Here is a 23908-nt window from a genome sequence, read left to right as displayed (position 1 = left end):
CTGCTGAAACTTAAGTTTTTATTGAAAATTCATTTTATGACAATACTATCATTGAGTTTAGACAGAAACAATCCAGGAAAGGTGATGAAATTAAGAGTGTGTATACAAATATCTTAATCAGATCAGCTATGTGAGGGGGAAAAAAAATCTCAAAGAATGTACTTGACTGACTTGTATGATTTTAAGGAAAATATATTCCACGACTATGTTATGAAATAAATCAGTTTGAGGACATGTTAGAGCTTTACTGGCAGTCCTGGCTGTATACCACCCCCACCTGCCTGCGAATCTCATCCTCCATCTCAGCCAGCAGAAGAGAGTCAGAATGAGACATAACTGCACTCTCCTTCAGCCCTGCATGGATCAAACATATTGTTAGGACATACAGAGTACTGTCACATCTGCATTAACAGAAAAGTCACGGCAAAAAAAAGCAGTCTCTGATGCCACCTTGTGTTCAAAGTGTATATTTTGAAATCCAGTCACAAAATCTTAAATATTTTGTTTATGCATAAATTCATTTCCCCATTACAAAACACAAAGAGTAAAACATAAAATGTCACAGTACCTTTTAGCAAACACTGGCGAACCTCCTCTGCCTCATAACGCATCCCTGTGCTGTTGATGAAGTTTAGAGGTAAGTAGGGCTCAGGCAGCGGATACTGAGTCTCCTTCCCGTTCACCTCCAGTGATGTAGGACACCACATGTGGTCAGGCACCTTAAAAACATGAACAGAAAGCAACGAGAGCAAATCTGTTACAGCATGTGGAGTAGATACACTTCCTCCATCTCTCTATTACACTACTTTTTTTTTTTACATCCAACTTCCTAATGTCTTCCTAAACTGCTTTACACATTAATTGAATTTACTTAAAACCCTATTTTGAGGATGACACTGTGCAAATTAAGACTATTTGAAATTTATTTGAATATGTGGCCCAGCTGTGATGACCCACCCTGATTGTGCCCTTAGTGCCCACAATAATGGCATCATTGGGCAACTTCACCCTCGAGGAGCTGGTGAACACAGCCAGTCTGTTATTAGAAAACTTCATAGTGACAGCCACAGTCTCATCCACTCCTGAAACAACATACACATGTATGACACACATTTATTAAAACTCAAAGTAAAGCAAAATAATTTCATGTATTGTGATGCCTGACGCACATCACAATAGTCACATTCAATTCTACTGGAGAAGAAATAAAATTTACTGGGCCATAAAGGCAACATCAGATAAGATTTAAAGTCTTATCAGAGCGGTACAGTCCTTTAATTCATGCCCAAAACCTGGAGCAAAAAATTTACAAGCTCCAACTTAAGAATTCTCAACAGTTAAAGCACAATCAAAGTGAGAGGATGAAGGCTCATTAACGGTCAGTCTGTGTAACAGTCTGTTATTACAACAGGGTTTTTTTTTTTTTTTTTTTAACAAATCTGTCAAAGAAAACTCCAAAGGAATCAGCTGCCAAAAGGTGACACCCTATTTTGAGTAAGTGCTACACTCCCCCTCCCCATGCTCACTGATTAGCAGGTCAGTTGCTTTGGAAATAATAGTTTTGTGAACACTTTTGACTCACCTGTCTCCATGCAGACCCCAGTGGCCTGTATGCACTCGGGCTTCTCTCCATTATACACCATGCATATGAACTGCAGGCAGTAGATACCGATATCTAAAATCGATCCTGCGCCCAGCTCCTTCTGCGTTGTTCTCAATATGTGCGTCAACGGTGCGCCGAACTCAGACCTGACCAGCTTCACCTCACCTACCTCCCCTTGGGCCAGAAGCCTTCTGATCTCCACAGAGGCCGGGAAAAACCTGGTCCACACCGCCTGGAGGGAAGGAGAAAGGCCCAAAATAAGAAGAGAAGAAGATATTAAGAGCGCAGGTGCTCCATCAGTACCTCCATGAGGAAGACGTCATTCATCTTTGCGGAGGCCAAGATCTGCTGCACCTCCCTGGAGTTCATGGCCAGCGGCTTCTCACACAGCACATTCTTCTTGGCATTCGTAAAGAGCAGACAAGTGCTCAGGTGGTATGGATGGATAACTCCAACATACACCACATCTGCACACACAAACATGCACATCAGAGGGAGATGCTGAAACTGAATTGAAAAATTGGTGGAGTTCACCAGAAGGTTGGGGCTGGCTGAGGGTTTCAGCTCTGAAACCGAAAAACTCTACACATCTGATGGCTCAAAACAACAAATACAAAGAAGCAGCTCGTCAAAATTGGCCCTAAGATGGACTGGAGACCTGTCCAGGGTTTACCCAGCCATCAAGTGCAAGCTGGCGGTAGAAGAATGAATGAATGAAACTGACCAATGTCCGGATCTCTGGCGAGCTCCTCGTAGCTGCCGTAGGCTCGGGAGATGTTGTGCTTTCTGGCAAACTCCTGTGCATCGTCTAACTTGCGAGCTGCCACAGCCACGACCTGTGAATAAAGTTTCAAATGTTTACCAGCAGTTGATTCTCTGCTCTGGGTCGAGTAAAAAGGCCCACCGCAATCTATTCTGCTGAAGTCTGGGGATAAGTACATGGACATATTATTGCCTTATTTAATAAAGCTTCATACATAATTATGTAAGAAAAGAACTTAATGAATGCAGGCAAACATCGCCAAATTAAGAGTCGGTCAGTAATATTTATTTTGGAGAATTTCAAGATTTATTGTCAGCCTTTTAGTTTTGGATGCTGCACTTAGTAAAGTGAGGCAGTTCATTTTATTTTTTTTTTATAAATTATATTGTGGTTAGACTTTGCTTTTTTAATGATTGCTGAGATAAATATTATATGTATATAGTGATAAAGACAGCTAATATGTTGTTAAAGAGATGTTAAGAAACAGATTTGCACTCATAACGTCATTATGTGACTATGGAGTGTCTGAATATTTGACGCGCACTTATTACCTGTTTTACGGTACAAAATGGACTTTGGCTAGAACCTGAAATCTTGCACGTTTGGACTGAAGCTTTTTCTTTTGTTTTTACTCTTTAAAACGAAATTCCGGGGTGAATAACAAAGTCTGTGTCAGTTTGTTTTGGGTTTTTTTTTTTTAATCTCGACTTGGAACCAGCAGGAAGGACAGACCGAGGAGGATCAGCTCCGAGTCCGGAGTCCTGCAGCTCGGACCGGCTCTGCGGCTGCAGGTTCTGGTACCTGATGGTCCTCGGACGGCAGAGTCTTCAGGGCCACCGTGAAGTCGTGGCTGATCTTCCCGGAGCTGCAGATCCCCCACCGGGTTGCCATGTTGGAAGTGCAGCGAGGACGTTGATTGACAGCAGCTGAGTCTGTATTGGGGGGGGGGCGTGGCTACTAGTGGGCGGGGCCACGCCTCACTTCAGCCAATCAATGGACTCTTGACAATGGCTGCCCACTGCCACGAGGTGGAGACTCAGTATCAGTTTTCAGTGATGATGATGATGATTCGTGTCTGATCTGATCTTTCTCTGCTCTAATGCAGGAAACTCTTCGGCCTTTAATGTCATCATCATTTTTTCCAAATCCAATAATATCAACTCAATCGTCTTTTTTTCCCCATCACTTATTAACAGTATGAATTTTTCCTTTGATGTGCTGAATTTCTGTTGACAATAATAATCTATAAACTTTTGTCTTTTTTTTTTGTGCTTTATTGTTGTCCTGTTTGAATTCTACTCCGAGTGAGTCTATATTTTTTTTCATCAGATAATGTCGTCTCAATGCAAAATATATATAACATATAAACTGTACAACAAAAATAAAAGGTATTATAGATATATTCACATTCCACTGCATCTCTTGATTTGAGGGTGGATTTCTTTCTGTTTTTGTGTGAATGTAATCACAAACACTAGTTTAAGGTCAGAGGTCAACAACAAATGAGCTCCTCTCGTGTTGGTAACGGCTGACAGCCGCAGCTTCAATTCACTGATGCTGAGATTTATCATGGGTTGAATCTGAGTGGTCCATTTATTTTGAACTTCATATTGGAATAATTGTTGGTTCAACTGCGGCAGAGAAACAGCATGATAAAGAAATTCGTATGTTAACATTTATAATTTCCTCAAAAATGAACCTGATTCTTCTCACTCATTAATCAATGGAAGATCAATCCAAATAATGCCCATTTTGGTATTCATGGGGTGCACTGTGTATCGAGGACAGGCAAAGAGCCCAAAAGCATTAAACTAGCCGTGGGCTTTGCTGACTCACAAAGGCCCTTGTCCATCCTAACCTTAAAAAATCAGACAGTCTGACCTATTTTTGCAGCACTGCAAGGGTCAGACATGACAGCACACTTTTGATTCAAACGTGCCACTCCAAGCTGCTTCTCCTCTGCAGCGGGTGATAGATCTGAAATGAAACATGGCTTTTGCACTCGGTCTTTTATTGGATGCATCAATCACACGCACTAGTGACAGCTGGGTTTGTCTTACAGGATGGTGACACACACACACTCGGTTTGTTTACATTTTGATGTGTTTGGTTTAGATCAGGTTTTGGACCAGATTTTTTTCAAAGCGCTCTGATTTGAGAATCGACGCAGTGACTTTACATTGCAACAGAATGAATAAGTTTGGGTCTCTCTTGGCTGCATCTGTATGATGAGAAGAATAAAACAGTGCATGAGGGTGGCTAAAGTCCTCAAGATGCACATGCATCTTTAACGGCGGCAGCTGAAAATGTCACCCTCGATGACAATGTGTCTGTTCGGGCTTTGTCACACAGCGCCATGAGTGATCTGCTTCTGCCAAAAGATCCTAAGCCTGCCCCAAGCAGCTCCCTCCGTTCCATCCGAGTAGGTTTAGGTCGGGTGAAACAGCTCGGCTTTGGAGTGATGTCACTGGCTGTCCTGGCTGAAGACAACTCCCACCTGCTTCCTGATTTCATCCATGATCTCTGTCAGCAAGACAGAATCTGCCAGAGGCATCCGTGGGCTCTCCTTAAGTCCTGCAGATGACAGTGTGTGTCTGTTTTAACTGCAGTTAAATTATGCACATATCCACCACGGTGCATAAATCATGTCAAAGCAGGGATGTAAAGATTATGTAAATTTAAAATAGGAAACAGAATCAGCAGGAGTGTAAACGCTGTAACAGCTTGAGGACTTTCCAAGGACTGATGATAGTGGATTTCTATGTGTCAATCTCCAGGATTTCACTGAATTGCTGCATCTTTCCTTCAAGCTCACCTCACCTTTGAAGCAATAGTTTGGGCTAATCCAACAATTTCATCCACTTAAAGACAACGAGATGACTTTCCTTTTATCGCGACCTACCCTTAAGCAGACACTGCCTCACTTCCTCTGCCTCATAGCGAAGCCCGGTGCTGTTGGTGAAATTCAGAGGGAGGTGAGGTTCAGGCAGAGGGTACTCCGTCTCCTTGTCATTCACCACTAGAGTTGTTGGGCAGTGCATGGGGCCAAGAACCTGGAGGGTAGGAAGGAGATCACTCAACTCGCAAATCATCAAATGCAGTTAGTCGGGGTTTTTGGTTATTCGGTTAAACGTGAAAATTATTATGTTTCATCTCAGCGTGAGGATTTCTCAACCGTTGTAATCAAGAAAAATGCTCCTGCAAAGGATGAGCAAAGCGTACTTTAATGGAGCCCCTTGTGCCGCTGATGACAGCGTCGTTTGCAAGTCTGGCAGCTATTGAAAAGGAACAGAAGGCCATCCTGTTTCTGGAGAACTTCATCACCACGACCACTGATTCGTCCACTCCTGTCAAACCGAATACAGCCAGAAAAACAAATGAATGAAAGCTCACAGTTCAAGAGGAACCATAAATTTGATTCAAATTCTGCGTCGTCCCAGTTAAGTTCACTTCATTTCGATGGACTTTTTTCATCAGCAAATTTCTATACAACTTTCCTCTCATGACTAAGTAATGGATTCATCTCACTGAAGGATCATTTGTTACGAGGCATTTGGTTACATATTACTGGGCCAGCTTTGCAGTAACACTGTATGCTCCAGGAGGGAAGATTTGGATTAGTGAGACATTTTAAAGATAAGTGTGGAGAGGTGAGAGCTCTTTTCTGAGGTGTTTACGTTCAGGACAGTTTATTTCCTAAATGGGATTTTTGGTGTCATGCGAGAAGCTCGTTCCCGTTCTTCTGCTTTAAAGGCCAGTTTATGATCACTGATTCATGCTGTGAGGTTAATGATGCTAATCGACATCACGCCTCTGCTGCGTGACCTGTGTGCTGAATCATACCTGAGTCAAGCAGCACCCCCGTGGCCTGGATGGACTCGGGCCTCTCGCCGTTAAACACCATCAGGATGAACTGCAGGCAGTACACGCCGATATCCAGCAGCGCTCCCCCGCCCAGCTCCTTCTCCACCGAGCGGGGGATGTGGAGCTGCGGGGAGCCGAAATAGGCCTTCACAAGCTTCACCTCCCCTACCGCCTCCTCTGCCAGCAGCCTGCGCACCTCAGCGTGGACGGGGAAACATCGGGACCAGATGGCCTGGGAGAGACAGTGACAGCATGGCCTAAACTGAAGCTGCACGTAAGCGGCAGTTTATTACCACAGTTCCCCGCTTCGGAGATGAGCTCTGTGGCAGATGTGCTGGTAAAACAGAGCACGACAACACGTTTTCCTGTATCACAAGCCATAAATAAACAAATGACAAATTCTTCTTTCTATGTTGCACCGAACCGGGAAATAGTGCAAGCTACATGCAAATGACTAAAACCTTTGACCCTTACCTCCATCAGGAAGACGTTATTTTTCTTGGCAGCAGCGACCAGGTCTTTCACCTGTCTGGAGTTCATAGCAAAAGGCTTCTCACACAACACGTTCTTTCCAGCCTTGAGGAAAAGCAAGCCGACCCGCCAGTGCTCCGTGTGCAACACTCCCAGGTACACAATATCTGTGAGGACACAGATGTTCAATTCAGCCACATGAACATACTATTATCTTTGCCGCTGCAGCCACGCTGCTGCTTGCTCATAACTCACCAATGTCCGGGTCATTGGCCAGCTCCTCGTAGCTGCCATAAGCCTTTGGAATAGCGTGCTTCTTGGCAAACTCTCTGGCACGCTCTAAGCTCCTTGATGCAATGGCTGCTATCTGTACACGTGTGAGAAAAACACACGGGCATTCATGGGAGACATTTTGTGTGACGACAAAGATACAGTCAGCCTGTTTGCACGGATTACCTGGTGATCTCTGGGAGGAAGAGTCTTCATGGCCACGCTGAAGTCATGACTGATCTTTCCGGCACCGCACAGTCCCCATCGGATTGTCATGTTTAATTGGATGTTGAGCTCCAAATTAAAATGAAGATCTGACCTTGGGAAAGGTTGCACGTTCAGGGGAAGAGACGCACGAAGCTGCCTTGCCCTGGCACCCGCAGCACTTCGGCGAGAAGGCTCCCGTATTTACATGCTGGGGAGGCAGGGTGTGTCACCTTCCTCCTGCCGTTGTGTTGTTGCTGAGACAGGCCTTTCAGTCCAGGCTGAGGTGGTTTGCACCAGTTGTCTCAACAATGTATAACAAGGCTATCATTGGGGCTCTCTTACATCATCAACACAAAGACGGGGGAAAGAAGTGACACAGTTCAGTGTGCACAGGCTGTGGGGGGGTTCACCAGATCAGCACTTATCCACACAGGTCAAACTATAGAACCGGCAGCTGTCTATTTTCCTGCTGAGCATAAGAGACACTGATTAGCCTGTGATGTTTCAACAGCCACACAGAGTTCAATGATTAAACCAGAGTCTCACTGAACACTCATGGAGCCCACAGCGGAGATATCTAACCGGCCCATAAGCTGAGCCAGGATGACTATTGAAAAGCATCAGCTCAGTTGGCCTGGAACTAAATATTATCTGTTTATCCAGACAGGTGTTTTGTGTAAACTCCCTGCCACATGCTGCCAGTAGAGGACACTGTGTAAGCGGAGTTTACTTTCTTCCCTCCATTTCTCCGGATTTGGCTCGTTGTTAAGAATTATATAAAGGCTTAAAAAACCAGGTGATCCAAGAAGAAAGGAGATAGAGGCACTTTGGAAAGTATCTGCCAGAGGTCATTTCAAATTTCTGGGCCAGTTTGAAAAGACACACAAACACACACACACACAAAAGGATTTTCATGTCAGTGTTATTATATAATGTGGCAACAGTATTTCCAATTTTAAGCATCTTTCCCTCCATTCAGATATATCAGATATACATAATAATATTGTGATTAATATGGCCAGCATTATCATATCAATCACGTGGACCTCATTGTCTCGTCCTAAAGTAACAGAGAGAAAATAATATTTTCTCAAATTTCCTGGAGAGTGGAATTGCACGAGAAAACAGTGTCAGTGTCAGCAACGTCTTCATTATGGAAGAAAAAGGAATTTTATCAATGACTCCTCTCGCTGACTGCTGTATTTCACCTCCAAATGAATTCTGGGAGCTGTGTGCTGTTGTCATAACAACAAGGTACCAGCTGGGCAATTTGTATGCAAATGGCATTGGGCTTGGCCTGATATCCCTGCATATACCACAGGACCTGGTTGCCATGGGAATGCCCAATTCTTAAGTATTTTCATTTTATTTTATTTATTTTTCTTTTTACATTTCTGAGTGAAAAGGACACAACACTGTCTCTCGGGCGAGGAGCCGCACGCGACATCAGTGAAAAGAGGTAGACGTGTGAAGGACGAGATGTAACCTGACATGGCAACTCGATTTTGAACTGATGTGAAGTAACGAATTGGTTCCGTGCTGCCGGACTCAACTGCTAGCAGATGGGCGCACACGGCACAGAGGCTCAGGTGGTCAGAGAAGGGTGTTCTGGGCCGGACTCTGACGGGGTCACTGGACGGCTGTGCACTGGGGCCCCGTTGCTCTCGCTCGGCGAGTTTTTCATAAAAAAACTGAAAAATCGCAATATTTCCTGCCAATAGCCACTCAAGGTCGCAAGAGCAAGCCGGCTAACTTTCAGTTTTAATGCAGAGCCGCCGAAGAGTGAGCAGCAATGTTGGCCCTCTAGTTTGAGGGCCTTGGGCTTCTGAGCATGCCGAGCCCGGCCCAGAGTTTGAGGCTCATTAATTCAACATGACCTGGATGTTTGCCTTCCACTCGAATCTCTCGCTCATTATGTGCTTATGAATTCACATCTGGGCTGCATCTCTTTTCCACTTCGATGTGGAAAAAGTGGCATCCAATGGGCCAATGACAGGTCACGAAAGTTTTCTTAGAGTGGGCGGACCGCCTCGCCCAAGAAGGATGCTGATGACGGCGGACAGTTTTGTTTCACACGTTGTCACATCATGTCATCTCTTTACCTTCCTGTCAGAAAGACTTTGCCCCTCTTTGTCATTGACAATGCTAATGAGCCAGAGTAAAGCATCCAAACTGGAACTGTACCGCCGATCATACTTGGGAATGAAACAGAGTTGTGAATCTCAGTTACCCTGAAACGGCTCCGTATTTCATCAGCAGCTTTAAGTTAATGGGAAATAAAACGGGCCAGAGAGAGGCACCCTAATCCTATTTTGATTGATACGCGGATACGCCCCCCCCCCCACACACACTTCCTCTCCTCCAGCTCTCAGTGCAACAGAGCCATCTTATTGTGGAGTATTTTTTCTTTGTTTTCTTTTTTTTGTTGGTGGGTGGAGGGACTGTATCGCAGCAGTTATTGGAGCATCATCACTCCTCCATCTCTGTCTCAAGGTCACTGCGGAGGAAAGGTGACAGGCTAGACAAACGCCAGAAGGTGCCAGCCATTTTGAAGGGGGAGGTTGAGAGCTTGATGAATCCAGGGAGGGAGAGGAAAGTGTGCAGCGAGGGGTAATAAGTCATTTTGTCAATGCTAGAGCATGTTCTGATGTGTGGGCTGGGTGATTTCTTTTTTCTTTTTTTTTTTCTATTAGAAAAAGTGTGATAGCGGGAGACAGAGAAGAGCGAGAGGAAATGGGAGCCTTTGAGCCGCCCGGCATTGTGCCGGCCCTCTGAGAGTCCCTATCTTTGTCTGCAGCACACACACACTGGGAGGCTGAGCTGTGGAGCAAGAGCAGGCTGGACCGGAGCTGACTTAGCAGCCCTTCATCTGGATGATATGATGGGGACGGCTGTAGAGTGAGCGGAGCCACACAAAGAGCCATTATGACAAGTTACTGTTCTTCATTTCAGTCCACTCTCCATGCAGCTCTGCGGGTTTTGTCAGCTAAATCCACATTAGCCACGGTGCGGTGGCTTCTCTCCGTATGCCTTGATGCGGCTTAAAACACTCACGTATGCAGACACAGAAGGACCACCAGGCGTGACGTGAGCAGGCTGGCGATCATATGGCTGATATTTATTCCAGTCAGTTCTTGTGCATTTGTGTCCCTCATGTTTGCTCGCCTGTTGAAGGTCTGCTCACACTCACCAGCACAAAGAGCGACGTGACCTAATCCCTCGCATCTGCACACCAGAATATTTTTACTTTTCTGTGAGCGGTACACATTTCTTATTTCTGGTGCAATCTAAAGAAAAAATTGTTAGGAAAGTCAGGCCGAAGTTTCAGGCTCACCAAGGTGAGTTATTACAAAATGTCCAGATACATATTGTCTCTTTTCTGTCATGTTTACATCTAATGGACTTAAAAGAGGCTGAAGCTATTTGAGACGAGTGTTTGGCCGTATAGTGAAGGTGCATTTCTGTTTGAGTGTGAAGTCAGACGTCTAGTCAAACCAGCTGTCCATTAACAGCAGCCCGTGTCTGGGAAACGTAAGACACACAACTGTATCTCTCTCAAACACACAGACGAGACCAAAAACTTCCTATCAAAGTCTACCTTGACACCTCACATCAGCTGGCTGAGATTGTGCGTGGCAATATGGAGTCCATCACAGATCCCCTGCTGAGGTGAGAGAACGGCAGCTGAGGTGTCAGTCAGACACCGCCCAGCTGATAACGTGCATTTTGGTTTGAGGAATTTCAACCACGGAGCGTCGAAACATCACCTCCACGACGGCCTGAGTGTGCTGAGGAGAAGCAGCATCAACGGGATTACGCAGACATCAAGGAATCTCAGGTCACTGTTGTAGGTTTGGTCGTGGAAATGAAACAAGCCGCAGCTGATGTGGACTTTAGACATGATTCATTCTTTGGCTGTTCTTATTACAAACCTTTTGGCATTGACAAATGGGAGTCTTAGTTACTATTAATTAATCAATTTGTTACAAGTCACTAACCAATGAGACTTTTTTTTCTTTTGTTTCACAAAGTTTGGCAGAAATGTGTGCATTCGTTGACATTATTCAAACAACAACTATCACTTAACTGTAGTTTCTACCTTTTTCCACAGAATGACTGAGACCTGTGCTTCACCAACCTTTTGATTTCTGCCCCGTCGGGGAGTCACACTGGCTCATCTGCAGGGAGGCCGAGGCCATTAAGCAGCCATCACACTACGCCGCATCGCCCCGTTTATTTGCCTGATAGGGCTTGTGATATTTTTATCAGATGTCCTGTGGCGGATGGCTGCAGTGAAGGGAGATGTGTGTGTTTACGTGTCATGTCTCAGTGCACCTCTGAAAACAGAGCGGCCTGTTTGCTGCAAGAAAGCCTGCGTTCCTGTGCACCTGCACATCAAACTGTGTGACCCGGCCTCTCAGCCGTGACAGCACAGAGCATCCAAACCTAAACACGGCGATGGCTTTTGGCATCTCATGATCATCGAGCATCATGATGATAATGAGCCGGGCCTGCAGCACTTTGGTTAAATATGATCACTGAGAGATACGGTCGGCTGCCCTGCCGTTCCGCCGCTCCGGCCGTGGTGGGAGGTTTTTTTTTTTATACCCGTGAAGTTTCAAGATGAGTGTGGAAAATAAACACACACACACAAACAGACGTAATGCTACAACTTCCCTGCTGGCTGTACGGGTTATGAACTGCATGCGTGTCCACAGTCAGAGTGATTTAGTGGCTTTGGGGAGAGGTGAGCCGAGGAAGGAGTTTCACAGAGACACAGAGGCAGTTCAGGATCCCATTTGGAGCTTCAGAGCCAACTAACCGATAAAAAAAACAGGAGAAAACCATTTCTCTAATTTTTCCAGCTGAGGTTTTGGCAGGGGATTAGGGAGTGGATTTCACCTCCATGGGGTCTCTGAGTCCAAGAGCTGTCTTATGTGGGAATTATTGAATTGGCTGAGCAACTCCCTCCATGCAGTTTTTCAGAGATTTCATCCAAGTCATTCCACACACTGCTTGGATACGGCCAGTTAGTCACACCATCTCACAAAGGAAGTGTGATTTCTCCAAAACAGGCTGTATGTAAAACTCTGGACCTGTAAAAAAAAAACATTCATTCCTGTTCTGGCTTGATTTTTCAGCATCAGTGACAATATTTTTCAGCGCAGCTACCAATTCCAAGAATAAAAGAAATCAGATTATGCTGCACTTACAAAAATGACTCTAGAAAAATAAACTGGGCAGCACGGCGGCACAGTGGTTAGCACTGTCGCGGGTTCGGTTGGGATTGGCTCCAGCACCCCACATGACCCAGAGATGGATAAGTGGGAGAAGATGAATGAATGAATGAATGAAAGTATAAAGTGAAGAACTGACTGCTCTTTAAACTCCTGAGACTGTCCATCAAGTAAAACGACAGGCTCTTCATTTCAGACAGACTCAAACAAAATTACTTCATACTTTTATCTGAATTTTACAGGCAGGAACAATGCTGGCAGATATAACCAGCAGAAAAACACAATCTCCAGTCATTGAACCTTGAGAGCTGCATTTTAAATATCATCCTTTACAGTCAGCGGCCTGTCTCTTATTTCATTAAATACGTCAAAATTAACCGGCAAGCCACAGGCTGAACTAAACTCATATTAATATGGAGTTAACATCAGCTGGCTAAACTGTAATTTAAAAGTTAGAAACAGCTCCTCTGTGAAGACACAGTCTGATTCAGATAGTTTGAACATGTACTGAAAATGCTAGATAGACTCAGCTCCACAAAAGAACCAGCACTCTTCTTCTTCTTCTTCTTCTTCTACTGCAGTGGAGAACATAATCTTTCTAATATTGCTTCCAAATGCAAGACCACACTGTCATTTCATAAAATGAGGGAATTATTCATCAACTTCGAAATTGAATTTCTCTGTAAAAATCTAAAACCTTAGCAAATAAAAACCCATAATATATAACGTATGCTGCTTTTTGTGGTCACAAAATGTCGTGTGTGCAGTCTTTGTTTGGTTCCCTCCATAAAATGTGGGAAACAAGGAATGAAACAACTGTGATGTTTTTTTTACTTATGTTACTCAAACGTAGCTGCTGTCATTTCCCACTTACACAGAGTAATTACCTGCTGAACAAACATAATTTGGCTCAAGGCAATGATGCGTGTCAGCTCCTGAAAACGCAGCATGCAGGGAGATATTCGTCGTCCTCTCTTACAGCAGTATGAAAAATGCATATGGCTGAAATTACAATATGATCCATCCCAAGAAAATGTCCTTCCATTATTCCGCCATTTCTGAAAAACGACAGCAAACACGTCACAACTTATGCTAAATAAGTCCGTTTGACGGCAGCAGTACTTCTTCACTCATGTTGTCATGAGTCAACTCTCATTTCCCAATAAATAAACTGACTGCACTTATCAACAACTTTTCTGTGTTTTCAGTGCTTCACTATGGAAACTTGATGCGTTAGCTGAGGTTCTCTTCATATATTCAAGCAGCACAGTGATGCTAACCCTACCCCTAACCCATCAGTCGGAGGTTCAGTATTGGAGTCAGGAATCAAACCACCAACCCTCTGATTAGTGCACCACCCACTCCACCTCCTGTACAACAGCTAAACAGACTTGCAATTTACAAAAAAACAGACGAAGTACTCTTGAGTGGCGCCCCTACACTTGCTGTTCCCCGCTGCGGCAGCCTTTGGATGGTCACTGTCCAGGCGAGGGGCTCAGTTGTGCGAGCAGGAAATGTGAGCTGGAGGTCAAGTAAAGGTCATTTTAAAAAAAAGAAAAAAAGAAATGCCAGCACTCACTGTTGTAATCAACCCAGCAGAAAGGAACACGTTCATAATCTACATTTCTTCACCAAAGACACATAATCATGAAATATTCAGAGTTTAACTGCCTGTTTTTAATCCCAGCGGCTGTGCCAAGATTAGAAAGGAAGCAGAGATGGTTGCCTGTTTATTCAACGCTTCTTTTCACTCTTCAGAAACACACACACACACACTCGCACCGCGGCCACAGACACACTCCATCACCTCACAGCTCTTTTTTTTTTTTTTTTCTTTTCCCTGCACAACCCTTCAACATCCACCTCCTGTTTCCGACACTATCTGAGCCCCCCCGCCCAACCATCTCCATCCTTCTTATCACACATTTGCACATACTGACATACTTAAAGCTTTTGCATCCTCATACATTCATAGACACAGTCGCACAGATGAGCACTAACACGTGCACACATTCAAACCCAATACAATTTTCCCCCACCCCTCCTCCCTCTTCGTTTCTTTTTTTTTGTTGTTGTTGTTGTTGTTTTGTTTTCCTTGCTCTGGGGAAGTTGGCACCCTACTGTAACTGTGAATCCACAGCTGTGAGCTATGTGGTTACACACTTACATATATACACACACAGACAATTAACATGCAATACAAATCTTGCACATTTTGCGCATAAAAATGATTCCCAGTGAAACCCCTAAGGAGGAAACATCAAAGGTACAATAGCTCAGAAGGCTCCACTTCAGCTAATGAAAGTGAGTCATCCCGCAAATTAGCATCTGCTTCCTCCGTGCTATGTGAATGCTGGAGAAGCCGAATTCAAAATTGGCTGTAGCAACCGAAAGAGATAGATGGAGTTTTGTAGTAAACGTCTGACTCTCAAACCACGCTGCTTCACGGAGAAACGGCAGCATGAGTCATTTCAGCAAACACTTCAACGTCGCACTTGTTTACATTGGAAAGCTCTGCTGCAGGAAATATTACTCTTGTCCTATGGGAGCAAAGGAGGAAGTGATGCGATATTGTTACACAGCCAGACGCAGTCTGCTGTCAGAGATGGTTTATTTTACCATAACCACAATCATCCGCTGACCTTCGCCGAGTAGTTATCACTTTAACCATGATGATGATGATGCCGCCGAACCTGAGAGGTGAACTCTCGCACACACACATTAGCTGGAGCTAAAGAAAATGCGGAGCCAGAGAGAAGCGACCTTATTAAACTACTGTAGTGTGCTTTTCATTTCTGCTTGAGGTTAGCAGGTCAAGGCTACACTGGCTGAGTACGGCGCGTCAACAAATGGCCCATTATTTATGTTTTATAGCAGCGGGCTGTATGTTCGGGCACTTGTGTGATCCTGCAGTCGTCTCTCTGCTACATGAAGCATTTAAATCCAGCCTTTAAACTTGCTTTCTCACAGGGAGCGGGTGGTGAAGGTGCAGAGGTCACTTACCAAAAGCAGAGAAAATGTATTATATCTGGACACTGCATGCAGATGCAAGCTAACTGCAAAAACAATATTTCCTTTAAGTGGTTATACAATATCCAATATTTCTCTAATTACAATGTTTAAATGGGAATGAGTAAGATATGTCCCTCAGCCCCATGATAGAGATGATAGACTTCAAATCTGTTGTATTTTAAAACTGCAAATACTTTCAAATAAGTCCACAATATAAACTTAAGATGTAATAGGTCAATGCTGTGTTCAAATAATAATAATAATAATAAAATGAATTGACATCACAATGAAAATGGTTGTTTTAACACCAAACCATCTTCTGATGTAACACTAACCAACCAAACTAACAGTAGCCGCATTCACAGTCCAATAAATCAGAAAACAGAATTCATCGTGCAACACTTATTTGAAGTTGATAGGGGGGAAGAAATGTTGGTTGTGTTCACGGTTTTTTGTGTGCATGTTGCTCTCTGTTGACAAAAGACTGACGAAAATGGTCCAACTTTGCAGCGCTGACGGGCAGAGAGAATGGCAGCATCATCAAACGCCTGAATGATCTGAACGTCTTCACATCAGCCCAGAAATCATTTCAAAGTGCCCTTTTCCAACAGCATCCGAAAGGGGACAATATGTGGTGGATAAGCTGCGTCAGTCATGTGGGTGTTTTCGAATTAAGGCCTCGCAGCTTTTGTGTTAAGTATAACTAATTTTGCTGAAGGTCTTCCTGCTTCTCCCTCCACAGCCAGAGCCTCTTTGTCAACGTGCTGCCGATTGTTCAACACACCTTTAAGCCTTCACTGTAAGATCTATTTCTGCAGAGTTGGTGATTTTTTATGTTCCATAACGAAAGAAAGAAAAAAAACCCTTCATTCACTCTAAGACCCTCTACGCTGCTTTTGTGTGAGCCTAACAATCCCAGGTGATTCTGATTCTGCTCAGCGCCGGGATATGCAATAACTCTCCTGGGCAGCGTGACATAACATCACAGGTCACTTGACATGAAGAGGATGGCTGAAACGTTGGCGTTCGCTCTTTTTGCCGTGCACGTTCCATCTGCTACCTGGTTGACGACGGACATTTTGCTCACAAACCTGAGGCATGCGTGAGTGTAAGACGGCCAGCGCAGCCGTGGCCGTTTATTTTCTTGTTTGTTTTCACACTGTGAGCATCTTAATTGGATGCCTCTCACCTCGGAGGATTATCTTAATGAGGTCTTTGGTATGGGCTTAGGATCCATGACATGAATTGGTCACATTTTTTCCCTTCCCACCAATAGTTACGACGTTCATTTGCAGGTGAGATGAAGCATGGAGGTCAGCGGGGGCCACTGTGACATTCAGAGCTTTGGCTGGCTGATTCTCTCCTAGAGAAACTCTGCTGAACAGACTGGCTCTTCTGCAAAATTATAATGATCAGAGACAGTAATGACACTTCAAACTATCTTAATTATTCTGAACAATGGCTGGCTGGTCCTGCACTCGTGTAATTAAACCTTTCTAGATGCATACGGTGGGCGATAATTTGATCGCAGCTCCCTCAGCTCCTCATGGCTGAATCTCATATTGATGCAGTTTCACCAGAAAAGATATTGTGTTGCTAATATTTGTTCATTTCGAGGATTGTGTTTTTTCTGATCTGGAAGAGGAGCCAAGGCAGGAACACAAGCCTTACGAAGACAGCCGATCAACACGCGACGGTTTAGTTATCAGGAGGCCATTTAATGTCAGAATTTAAACCCACATGATTTATGGTATGGCTCTCCTGCTCTGCTTTCTGTCCCGAGTTCAAAGGATGAGTCTGGCTGCAAAATGCTCAAGGGCACGGGCTAATATGATAAACAGGGAACAGAGGCTGCAGGCTCGGCCTGGGCCGCCTGCTCGCTACAGTTTACCCTCATTCTGGAAAGTGAGGGATGGTGCACGGATAGACGTGCGGCATAACCGAAGCCAACGGGCCGGGGGGAGGGGGGGGTGCTCCCTCAGCTCTCTGTGGGAAGGAAGAAGGATATTATTGCAGGGATCACCAGTCATGGAGGATTATAATTGCTAAAAATAAGATTTGGTGGGTTTGGTAGTGATATTCTTTCTTTCAAATGAGTTCCACTGGCTTTCTATTCTTCTTCTTATTTTTAGGAGCACAGGGTTTTTGTGAAATATGGAGGCTTCATCTCGTGAACTACATAGCATGCAAATATATTCAGATTTATTTGGAAAATGTTTTTTTTGCGGAGAGAAAATAGTGTCAGCTTACTGTTCAGCATTGGATGAAAAAACAGAAAAAAGAAGCAGCACTTAGCATCTCTCTTTTAAATGAAACCCCCTAAATGTCCACAGGAATATTTTGTTTCCATTGGAGCCATCAGTTAAGCAGAGCAGAGGTCGTATTTTTGGAGCAGCAGATATCTGATTCTATAAAGACTATGTAAAGATTTTAGAAGCATTTCCACCTGGATCTAAACGTTCTTCAGCGTTCCTTCCATCAGAAGTAGCCAGTAAACAAGCTGACTGCTTTGGGTTAGAAACTGACGTTTAGGATGGACTGTTAGCAGACGGCAGGGTGACAACTTGAACTGCCGGTCCTCGTGTTGACATGTCACAGTGGGGTCGCAGCTCAAGGCGTCACATCCAGAACCCACTCTTTCTCTCTCTCAGTTCTGATTAACACTCACCCAATGACCTGGAAACAAACAGCAAAGGTTTAGTTTTATTCTAATACTATATTCCTTAAATCAGAGGGAGCAATTCTATTCAAAGAGTTTTAAAGTTTTAATGCTCCTCCACACTGTCAGTGAGCTAGCATGCCCAAAGGCCCCGCAGCGTGTGACCCCCAGCTGTTGTTTGGGGTCACAAAAGGCCAAAAAACTCTTCCTTAGTGTTTTATTAGAATTCCTGAGCTGAAAAGCAGCTTGTCAAATAAATGAGTAAAAAGTACAATATTTCCCTCTGAAACTTTCCTCCTCCACCTCTAAGTAGGCCACATATGGCCCATTTCTGACCGTCAGGATTTAGCAGCAGGGGGAGGGAAGGAGCGGGCGGAGGATGTTTTTTGGGCCGGAGGTGGGTGGGGGGCTGTCAGGTTGGCAACCTGTGGCCATCTTTCTGATGTTATTCATGCGTATGCTTTCATGCACTTAATCCTGGGGGGGGGGGGAGCACCCGCACCCATGGGCATGGACACACACACACACAGACACTCTGACACAAAAAAAGGCAACTTTCAGCCATGTGCATCAAAAGCTAGAGCATTGCAAAGTTGGCATTTGGACAATATTTGTGAACAAACTGGCAGATGTGAAAAGGCTTTGACGGCAGGATTTTAGAAGGAAAAAAGCACTAATACGGATGTAATGTAGTGACTGTGTGTTTCTGAGTGCTATGGGTCCCGTGCTGCCAAAAAATATAGAGTCAAAGCCTGCGTGCCACGAGCGTGAGCAAACGTGCAAAACAGAGGCATTTTCCTTAAAAACTGAAAAAGGACTAAAGGCCATTAGAAACTAGACAATTGGACTTTTGTTTCAGTGTTGGTCTGCGCATTTTCCCAAGTTTCTCCCCCTCTGGTCAACTGAAATGCAGTCAAATCCCCACATCGCGCTCTGAAATGTCAGCGTTAAAATATTTTAATTTATGGAAAAAAATGAAGCTTGCTTTCGCCCGCATTCCGCTCCAAGTTGAAAGGCGGTTATCTGAGAAAAGGAGGAGAGGAAAAAAACCAAAACAGACGCATGTATACACAATGCTTTAACCCGTCGGCCTGCAGAGTAATGGTAGGATTAATTACTGTCGAGTTTGACCCAAGGAGAACTAGAGCAGATTATCCCAGATGCTGCAGTGTAGGGCTTTAGTGCCGGTTGTCTCTGTGTGGCAGTGCAGAGACAGCCACCTCAACCGAGTGAGGATGTCACCGTGACCTCACTGAACCACACAAGAGACGGCATACAGGAGGCTCACGTGGCGTTGGCGGTCGGTCTTGCACCGTTCATATTGCACCCCATGTGTGTGTGTGTGGGTGTGTTTCCTTTTTCGCGGCTGTAAGCCAGCTCCTCTCCTCTCAGCAAGCCGGCAGCACAGGAGGAGAATAATGTGTAATTACAATAGACAATCTAAAACAAAGCCCTTCACTTTCAATGAGTTTCTCCTGGAGAAGGGAAGGTTACCTCAAGGGGGAATTCTAATGAAGCAGATGGCTGAGTGCTCACAGGGGCAGACGCAGACTGTCTTCCTTTTTACAGTCTGCCAACATTTCCAGCCTTCTGAGGAGCTTCATCTGTCCCTTGACCGCTCCTTTGTGTGCATCTTGTGTGCGTACGCGAAAGCCCTTTCATTATTGACGCATCTCCCAAGATGGAGGGGTAAAATAAGGGATAACCTCGGACAGAATCACCCTTTCCTGCAGCCACTTGCACACATGCACACGCGCACAGCTCTGTGAGAAAACCTCCAAAAGAATCAAGATAAAAATGTGGTGTCAGGCTGTTGGACTACTAAAGTCCACGCAGTGTTATGCTGCACAGTTGGGAGCATGCAAAGAACAGAAGAGAGAAAAAAAAAACCCACCTCAGGTAGCTGTTCCTTAAATTTTATTCTATACCGTTTTATTTCATCCAGTATGTGTGCTTATCGACTATGCAGTTTTATTTGCCTCGCTCCTTTGATCGCTGCACAATTTTCCAACCATTGCTACTATGCGTGTGTGTGTGTGTGTGTGTGCCTGTGTGTGTGTTTGTGTTTGTCCTGTGGGTCAGCGGAATGTCCTGTAGGTGCTCACCCCGTCACACTGCACCTGTACAGTTCCCTTATTGCTTTTTCCCATAGTTCCAGTGTTAAATGCAGAAAAAAATAGATATCCATTGATCGATAGCAAAGCGGTCAAAATACTGTCCTCCCACAAAAGGCCGAGTGTCCTCGTAAGAAGTGTTGAACCATTTGCTGCCTTCCTGAAACAAAAAGGGCTGATCCTTCAGGTAGAAAGTCTTGGTCTGTAGCATCACGTAACGAAAATGTCCCACTCCTGCGCCGCGCCAGAGCAGAGAGATTATACAATATAAATGACGTTTTCATACAAATCATGGACATGTAATGAACTCTTTACATACACACAGTTTGGTGAACATTGCTTATTAGTATCTGTTATGATGATGACATCACTTATTAAGAGAGTCTAAAATAAATAGAGAAATATAAATAGGTCCTATGGAAATATATAAATCTGTATAAGTAAGTATCTTGCTGACATTACACTCCCAACGTCAGATTAAGTGGAATTATAGTACATACTTCAGCAAATGAAAGACAGCAGGATTTTTTTTTTCCATGTAAACCCTCATCTCTCCAAATACAGTGACCCCCCCAACCCCCCCGCCAGAGTATAATCCACTGAAAAGCAGTCTCACCTTTAGCTCAACATGGGATTTTCCAATCAGCCGCAACTGACAGAGACACAAACGGCCCTGTTGTGTTTTCACTCTAATTTGTATATTTGTTAGATCTGTGGATGAATGACTTTATACGGCCACCCGGCTGTTCGGGGCCGTCACCCCAAAGGACCTCTGCGTGAACTCGTATGCCTCCGACTGATTTCGCTGTTTCTCTAAAGTGGGTCATGTTGCAGGCTGCGCTGGCCAACAGCCCACTTTGTGGTCAAAGTAACATCGTTGTCATGTTATTCCATCTCGCTGGACCAGCAGCGAAAGAGGTCAGTCGTATTAGACGGTATGATAAACAGACCTTTTCACCACGTATGGCAATCTTCACATCACATCAATCACTCTGAGGTACAGCGTTACATCAATCACCCGCTGCAGGTGCCCGTGTGTGAAATAAATCAAGGGCTTGTGGATGAGCTGGGGGGAAATTTAAGGTTATGAATGAGTAACGAGGGCCTTGAAAAATACAACAACAACAACAACACGTGCCTCTTTCTCCCCTGAGAAATTGCAGGTTCGATTCCGCTGCTGCTGAATCTATTCCTCAATCACAGCAAATGATTTCATTAGTGTGCATCGCTGATTCATCAACACACATTCATGGGTGAGCAGGGTGGCACAAAAGGAGAGGGAGGCTGAGATTAGGGCGGCGAAATTGGAAGTGCACCAAGCAGAATCACACCGACGACCGTGGGAGCGCCATCCCAGCTCTGATGGGAGAGTTGCATCGAAGCAATGCTGGTTGCTTCACAACATATTTGGCCACCAACACGGTGAAAAAATGATTTCTGCAAGTTCTCGAAGTTCATTTTGCTTTTTACCTCACAATACAATTTTTCCAATTATAAGAAGCCCTGACTGAGACAGGCTGTTAAAATAGAGCAGTAATTTCTAACTAATGTATATTTTAACAACTAAATCCCTTTCAGGATCCAAACTTGGAGCGTTTGTACAGACTGCCTGCAGCTGTCATGGACTTTCAACTGTCCGTTTCCTCTGTTAACCCCAAACTGTTTTTTTTTTTTTTGTTTCCCTGTTTCGAAAGGGAAACAAGGTGACAGGTGACACGAGGAGACATGATTCTGTACATTTAGTTTCAGAGCCTCCATATGTAATTCAGATTTTTTGATTCCTCTAAAAAGAAAAAAGTTGGGAACAACAATCAGTCGGGAAGGATGGAAACAGGACTCCACGTTTTGTGAACCTACAGATTCAGAAACACGCTTTTCATTTCCATTACATTATTTCAGCTGGTATCAATCGAAAACTGCTTCTCTCCAGTTCATAAAAAAACTCTTTTCTTGCATAAAAGAGTCGGAGCGTTTCGCAAAGATGCTGATCGGGATCAAACAGACAGGATTCAGCCGATACCCCCCCAACCTAAATCACTTCTCTGTGATAATGGACCAGACTACGTTCAGGCCAACCAATCAGTCCCTGTACAATGTCTATCACTCCCTAAGCTCTGACCCTTGCTTCTCTGTCCCACCCTCCTTAGACAGCACTGGCCCCAGCCATCGACCCTGCTGGGCAGCACAGGAGACACCATCACACACACAAACACACACACACACACACCTCCATAGACTTGCTGTGAGCTAAATGGCACAGCTCACAGCTTCACCTTCCAATCAATATCAGTGACAAGCATCCACTTGCACTCAGGAACAATCGCAACGAAAGGGGGCAACATGACACAACGTGCCAAAAAAATGGGAATTCTCCTGATGTGCAGGGCCAACAGGTGCAGGAAGTTTGGACAGTTCACCCTCCAGTCCCTTTCTGTCATTTCTCCTGCAGAGCTCTGACCAGCCCAGCCTCAGTGCCTGTGGATCGCGGTCTAAAGACTCCCGGACTTTGTTTCAGAGACGTTTCAGAGCCAATTGTTTTCCACAGATACAGGCATGGTTTTAAATAGGAAGAGAGGTTAACAAACACTGCTCTACTCATTATTAATGGCTGCTCCCTCTGCAGAGAAGACCACAAAAAGGTCATGTGTATCCAATTAAAAGCTATAATCCATTATTGATATCACTGTTGTGTCATACAAGAGCCCGGTAAGGCAAACAATAACAGTTTTTACCGTGCCCACTGCCGAACGTCGTTCATTGACATTCTACGTGTTCAACATGTTGCATGCCTGTTAATTTTTCCAATAATTGGAATTCATAATAATGCTCTTTTTGTTTCATGGGACTATTTAGGCAGTTTAGACAGAAAAACAAATGTTCGAATGAATCCTCAGATTTTCTTCTCTTTTGAATGGGAATGATCTTCAAACTTTTTTTCCAGTGTTCTCAACAAAAGTAAGGAATCACATCAAGAACAACAAGAAAATGTGCCCTAACGTGTAGCATATAATTCACAGTGTGTATTGTAAAACTTAAACTGAAGTGGAATAAAAACAAGACAAAATACGCAAATGTAATATTTATATCCCGCATCTGCTGATGGCTGCTGTTGGTGTTCTTGATAAAACTCATATATTAAATCTATAATCATGGGGGTTGGTTGGCTGGATATAAACTGGCCGAGCTGATGCGAAAGCAATAAGAAAGTGGAAAATCAATTGGTCATAGATTTGCTTACTGAAAATACAGACGAGGATATTTTCAGCTACATAAAATGCTGTGGTGAAAAAAAAAAAAAAAAAAAGAAGGCGGGGGGGGGGGGGGATTATCGAATAGTTTTTATTTTTGCCAGGAGCAGTCACTGTACGCTCTTGTGGCTGAGTGCGTGTCTGTAAATGTGTACCCCTGCAGCTGAGTGTCACATCATGTGTATTGCTGTGCCTTATTATAGGGACTTCTGGGAAGTGTAATGAGGGGAGGCTGTGGTCACTGCTCACCTCAGTGTGTGAGACCACGATAGCCTGTTGGGGTCCAGGGATTACAGGCATGTCTTGTTAAATTAGGTTGCTGTGAATGAGTTTGAGAGTCAGCTGTCTGTCGTGGCGATGAGCTACAGACAAACATTTCACTGCCAGTCTCCTCTGGGAGTGCTGTGATACCGTACTCCGCTGCTCGGTTCCTCACCACATTTACCGTCTAGAGACAAAG

General features: G+C 44.3%; 2 protein-coding genes across 2 annotated transcripts; both read right to left on the bottom strand.

Moving 5' to 3' along the window:
- Positions 1–8: 8 nt before the first annotated feature.
- dhdh.2 (dihydrodiol dehydrogenase, tandem duplicate 2) lies at positions 9–3297 on the bottom strand. Its single transcript, XM_029497656.1, has 7 exons — positions 3168–3297; positions 2328–2439; positions 1907–2070; positions 1583–1835; positions 958–1082; positions 569–719; positions 9–354 (listed from the first exon to the last, which is right to left on the bottom strand). Exons 1-7 carry the CDS (start codon positions 3255–3257, stop codon positions 245–247), a joined length of 1005 nt encoding a protein of 334 aa, XP_029353516.1. The 5' UTR covers positions 3258–3297; the 3' UTR covers positions 9–244.
- Positions 3298–4830: 1533 nt separating this feature from the next.
- Positions 4831–7247, bottom strand: dhdh.1 (dihydrodiol dehydrogenase, tandem duplicate 1). The gene is made up of 7 exons (XM_029498792.1): positions 7158–7247; positions 6957–7068; positions 6705–6868; positions 6210–6462; positions 5589–5713; positions 5269–5419; positions 4831–4940 (listed from the first exon to the last, which is right to left on the bottom strand). The coding sequence occupies exons 1-7, from the start codon at positions 7245–7247 to the stop codon at positions 4831–4833; spliced, it is 1005 nt and encodes a 334-aa protein (XP_029354652.1).
- Between the last annotated feature and the right edge of the window lie 16661 nt (positions 7248–23908).

The sequence above is a fragment of the Echeneis naucrates genome, chromosome 3 (genome assembly GCF_900963305.1).
Source record: "Echeneis naucrates chromosome 3, fEcheNa1.1, whole genome shotgun sequence".
Lineage (NCBI taxonomy): Eukaryota > Metazoa > Chordata > Actinopteri > Carangiformes > Echeneidae > Echeneis > Echeneis naucrates.
This window is presented reverse-complemented; position numbering and strand designations above follow the sequence as displayed.